The 6,000-nt window shown below is 39.5% G+C and overlaps 1 protein-coding gene across 1 annotated transcript in view; it reads left to right on the top strand.

Moving 5' to 3' along the window:
- The first annotated feature begins 2,178 nt into the window (after positions 1–2,178).
- The window catches only part of LOC124254323 (GLIPR1-like protein 1), a 51,093-nt gene continuing 47,271 nt past the window's right edge, over positions 2,179–6,000 (top strand). Inside the window, exon 1 of the mRNA XM_046688247.1 lies at positions 2,179–2,366. Within this exon, the coding sequence (XP_046544203.1) occupies positions 2,187–2,366 (180 nt within the window). The 5' untranslated portion in view covers positions 2,179–2,186. The remainder of the gene's footprint in view (positions 2,367–6,000) is intronic.

Genomic DNA, 6,000 nt, shown 5'->3' with positions numbered 1-6,000 from the left:
TACAGTATGAACACATAGTCTAAATTACCTTGGTCCTTGTGCTCAAACCTGTCTAAATGTTGCCCGATATTCACACAGCCATAACACCTAAATGCTTAAACCGGTGCTCATATCTGAATTCAAAAACACATTTAAGTTGTCTAGGTGTAATTGTGGAAACAATGCCTAAGTTGTCCATTCGTGATGAACATGAAAAACGTGTTCCCAGTGCCTCCTCCGTAGTTTGAAATATCCTTCGTAACATCTTTCTTCCATTACTCTCTCGATTCCCCACATGGGTACAATGTGTGAAGCACATTTCTGGTTCTGGTGTCCCCCGACGTGATATTGCTACGATATTGATAAAAGCGAAGTAAAACCGTACTAAGTCATTGCTGTCAGTCAAAAACGCGCATTTACATCAATATAGGTTGGTGAACTAGTTTCTTTAACCTTGTCGAGTTTATTGAGGCGCGAGGGGTGGTGGGGTAGCCTATTGGTTGAATCGTTTGTCCGTCAGACCGAAGACCCGGGTTCGATTCCCTCATGGGTACAATGTGTGAAGCCCATGTCTGGTGTCTCCTGCCGTGATATTGCTAGAATATTGCTAAAAGGGGAGTAAAACTAAGTTCAGTCCTTTATTGAGGTGGGCGTTGGTGCGGAATGAATTGTGTCTGGTTATGTCCACAGCCATGGGCAGTCCATTAACTGTTCAATATGTTTGCTGTAGGACATTTAGCAGCATCAAACCACTGTTGCTCTGTCTCCGCTGCTCTGGTGTATCTTAGATAGAACTTATAGTTGTTGTTTCTTCTTCTGCTAAATGCCATCCATTGACTACAGCATTGTGCTGTACATCATGATACGCTGCAAGTGTCAGGGAATAAGTGTTAGCTGGCCACACAGTGTACTTGTGGAATGTTTAGTGTCAACATTAACTTGAAGCAAACTATTTTACAAACCTAATTGCCAGAGTAACGTGATGAACTTGACGCTAATTATTGTAACAACTTAATTGATATCCATCCAAAAGGGCCTGAACAGATACTAACATAAGTAACTCAGTTAACCATAAACTACATATCTTAAGGTGTTTTTTCTGTGTAAAACAATGGTCAACACGCTGAGGGTCTACCATTTACGACAAGAAGAATATATACGTAAAACAGGATGTAGTTTTGCCGAACTGAGACGGAACTAACAAATAATATGACATTGAATAACAAATCTGGGAATGGAATAACGATTTTACAAGTACCGAGCGACATTTGTCGTATCTGACGCCCTTCACCCTGTAGCTCCCTCAATAACTACGTCGTTACTATGAGAGTCTTACAACTGCGACTTTATTACTTGAGAAATCCTCATAGCATGTGCTCAGAATATTCATTCTCAATACAATAACACCGTGATTGACACTCGGAAAATAACATTGTGACTTTCACAATGGATAATTCTGTATTCCACGTGAGACGGCACAATCACCTGCTCTTCTGTATACATGTCAAATGTAAAATGTCTGACGCTGCCAAGATAATTTCGCCAAGACGTTTAATTTTAGCTTCAGGTGTTTCGATGATCTAATATCGTTCAATACCAATCAAATGACAAACTCCGAAACAATATGCGATGTATAAAATTGTAATTGTAAACTTCTTCGTGTTATAACAACGCCTATTAATTTTAAAAGACGTTCAAACTGTAGACATGCTGTCATACAACAGGTTACTCTTATCAGTAATGTGAATGGAAACTGATACCCGAGAATTATAACATATACTTGCAATAATTATTTACCAGCGAAGCTATCAAAACATATGACAAATGTTATAAACCTGCTTAATTGTGTCACGTGTGGAAACCATTCTGCTTTATTCACATCATACACACGGTAACTTGTGACCTGCTACAAAGCCTTGTGTAAACTGTCTTATAAAGTCATATTGTATATAAAGTAATAATGTCCAAACAAAACCACCAGCTGTTTATTAACAGATACACAATCTGAACTATTGATATACGAACATATGTAAATGACTGACATGACTGTAAGCCATCTAGCTCAACCAATCAATCTGCCTACACATATAGTCATCGCCTAGTGACAATACCGAACGTGCCGAGCTGCCTCATATGGATACCTATATAAAGTAGGTACTCCAGGTAAGCAGATTGATCAGAAGAGGCAGGGTTGTCCAGCAAGCACGATGGTTACGTTAGCTCGTCTGGTTCTGTTGTTTGGGTGCTGCCTACATGGAATGGATGCTTGGAGATTTGATGTCATTGCCAAGGACAGGGTTGGCTTCACCTTCGAGGAGAAGGTTGATATATTAAGAACTCACAATAACTATAGAAGGGAGGCCGGTGCTACCAATATGAACCAGCTGGTAAGTACATATCTTATATAAAGACATATCTTATATAAAGACATTCCTGTTCTCAATACGTTCATTAAAGATCACATATACTCTAGGGAGGTACAAATGCATAAATCATTTAATGGCATCGTTATAAATGAAACCCCGTCATTTAAACTACTCATTTCGACCCTTAATTAACTTAAATCGACCTTTTTGACAACACTGCACAATTCTCTCCCGCAAACGAAATTTCAACCAATCAGAGGGGCGCGTCTCCGTGACGTAATGTGAGGTATTGATATGAGGGGCACTGTAGAATTCATGTACATTTCTGGGGGTAAATTATTTTGTTTACAGGTTTGTCTAAACCTGAAATCGTGACAATTGTTGTGAAAAATGAAAGTAATGTGTTCTCACAATCTACTGTCATTAATTTTGTCACCTGCTTTGCCTAGCTTGGAGTAGCTTCAGAGTTACAACTTGTTTTCATAGACGATTCTCGTCAAAATCGCTTGTTGTCATAATGGTAACCTGTGGGCTAGGTCTGCCTTTTGTTCCCAAATTTACTTAGGTGTTAAACCATTTATGTCAAGTGATTTCAATATGGTTAATTCAGTGGGTTGGCATTTCGGTACAAAGCAGACTCTAACATGTCCGGAAGTAATTCAGACAGCGACAATCTGTCCATTCAATCTTCAATGAAGAAACAATCGCTAGGCCTTATTTGTTCGAGCCAGACGCTAGTGATAGTGAAAACGATGATCAGCCTCGCTCATCACGATCGACTAGTATCTACATAGTGGTGAGATGACGTTAACCACGTGAATGTAGCAAGAAATTTATCGCACAACATTGTCACTTCGACCCCCACCTCGCTTCCGTGGAAGAAATCGTTATGTTACAAGTTGTGTCATGCAAAATCCTTTTGGTCATGATTCAAATACATATTTAACTACGAGTAGAAAGTAGTTTTGATTTTCTGACTTGATGAAAACAAACCATAATCTCATTAATTCTTAACAGACTTTAGCCCGTGACGTACGATTTTTAAAATGACGGCGTCCTGTCGCGAACATCCGACAGTCTGAGAATAAATGCTATTTAGGTTTGTTTTCACCGAGTTACAAAATCAAAACTACTTTGTACTGGTAGTAAATATGTATTTGATTGATGGCCAATGGGATTTTGCATGACATAGCTTATAACATAACAATTTCTCTCTTGGAAGCGAGGTTGGTGTCAATATAATACTACTTACAATATTACTGTCACTTCGACCACAACCTTGCTTCCAAGGAAGAAATCGTTATATTACAAGCTGTGTCATGCAAAACCCTTTGGTCATCAATCATATACATATTTTACTACAACTGGTAAGTAGTTTTGATTTTTTTTTACTCGATGAAAACGTCGAGAAATCAGCAAAATGACGAGCTTATTACACACTTTATATACAACTGACTGAAAATCCTTCCTCACATAACGTCACTTCCGGTTCGCTGCAGTGCTCTGGCGACAGCGTTACGTAACCTCTCTGTGGTTTTGTTGGCGGGCGAGAGTGAAGCAGACGGCTTTTGGGCAACTTTTAATCGCTCGGTATTAATTAACCACAAGTTTTTTTAAAGAATGAATTTGGTGTTCCGCTGAAAACTAACCGCCTGTACCCTGTCGCACCATTTGGCACATCGTTGTCGGTGTAGTCGTGTCTGGACGGGGGCAACTTTTGGTCAATATGTTCGAATTCCCACATCTCTCAGGCGATTGCTGATGGTTTGGTCGGAAATTCTTCGAAGACCAGGCACCTGTCCTGTAGTGTCCGTTGCTGTAGCAAATCGGTGACGTATAGGTGAAACCCCCGGTCCTCAGCAGGAGTGATCACTCTTGGTCTTCCGCTTTTGGGACGATCTTGGGTCGAATTGAAGCGGATATATCGATGTCATAATTGAGATACAGTACTGTGGTGGACGTTGTCTTCCAACGGCGGACTGGGACTCCCCTGCTTCCAAACGTCCAGTGATGATATTTCGGTCAGTAGCATTCAATCTTTGCATTTTGTATCTTCGTTTGCGTCGTAAATTTCGTAGTGAAAAGATGAATTTGGTTTGGCATTTTTTGATAGTCGGTGTCTCTGCTCATGTGTCCGACACACTGTACGACCATTACGTTGAAAACTTCTTCTGCATGCACTTTTCATGTATCGTTTTCATTTTTATGACAAAGGTTTACAAACACATTCCGGGATGCGTTTGCGCGCAATACACAACAACCACGACATGATTAACAGAGGAATGATCTTAATGACGATTGCTGTCAAGATATATCAAAATGAACTGCAAAAAGGCAAGCGTTTCTTGTTTTGAAGAGTGTTTTTATAATAAAATACGATTGTTGATTGAATGTTGCAAATGATCTTTGGTGAAATAAATGGTTTTTCACAGGTATCAACTGTATGTTAGAAGGCAGTGACAGAAAGAACCAATGTGTGTGTGTGTGTGTGTGTGTGTGTGCGTGTGTGTGTGTGTGTTGCAGTGCTTGTTCCAAATGTGTATCCCCCCATAAGTATTCGATGGGTTTTAGATCTGAAATATGCGTCATCATCACGCAAAAACATGAACTATTCTGAATTACGAGGCATTTGAACGCCTTGAGCACTCAAGAAGCTTAAGCCATCCTTTGTGCGACATGTGGGAGAACCAATTCTCTGTATCAAACCTATTCCAAGGTCACAAATGGTATGTTATCAATTTTTACCTCGCAAGATGTCGTTTTTTTCTGTGACTGTGACTCTACTAATGCTACATCTTGAGACCATGTCTCCCTTAAAGTAAGGAGTACAACTGATAATCAATTTTCAGATAGCTTTGAGTGTAAACATGATGTCCATCAGGGCTGCATCTTAAGCCCCCTCTTATTTAACTTATTTATTAATGAGTTGGCTAAGGAAATAGAGTTAGGATGTTTCCCAGGCGTTCAGTTTCACCCCGAATTGGTGCAGTTGTTCCTCCTGCTTTTTGCTGACGACATTACTCTCATTGCAGACACGGTTTTTGGTCTCCAAAAGAGGATAAATTTCCTATATGATTTTTTAAAGATATTCACTTTCTGTAATTCTGGAGAAAAAGAAGGTGGTTGTCTTTAAAAATGGTGGGATTTTATCAAGGTATGAAAAGTGGTACTATGGTAATAAGTTGATAGAGTGTGTTTCTTCTTATAGGTACTTGGGGGTTACTTTCGCAAGGAGTCTGAGTTGGAATAAGCACCTTGCTAATGCTTCACTGCAGACCAAAAAGGTTTTATTCTGTGTAATAAAGTCACTTAATAATGTGAAGCCAATAGACTATAACGTATTCTTCAAGATATTTGACTCAAAGGTTGTTCCTATCCTTTTGTATGGGGCTGAAATATGGGGACTAGATAACATCGAGAAAATAGAATCAGTTAATTTATTGGCTTGTAAGCTATTTTTAGGAGTTAAAATTTCTACCGCCGACCACTCCGCTCGCGATGAGTGTGGAAGATATCCCCTCTATATTTCAGTTTTCAAACGTTGTTTGACATACTGGTGTAAACTTTTGAATATGCCCTATTCTCGGTTTCGTAGGAAAGGATATAATATGTTGTATCTCGAGGCTTCTCGTGGGAAGACTAACTGGGCATCTTA

Source organism: Haliotis rubra, unplaced genomic scaffold (genome assembly GCF_003918875.1).
Source record: "Haliotis rubra isolate DU_JTF1 unplaced genomic scaffold, ASM391887v1 Scf57, whole genome shotgun sequence".
Taxonomy (NCBI): Eukaryota; Metazoa; Mollusca; class Gastropoda; order Lepetellida; family Haliotidae; genus Haliotis; species Haliotis rubra.
The sequence above is the reverse complement of the archived record's forward strand: the minus strand, read 5'-3'. Positions and strand labels throughout refer to the sequence as shown.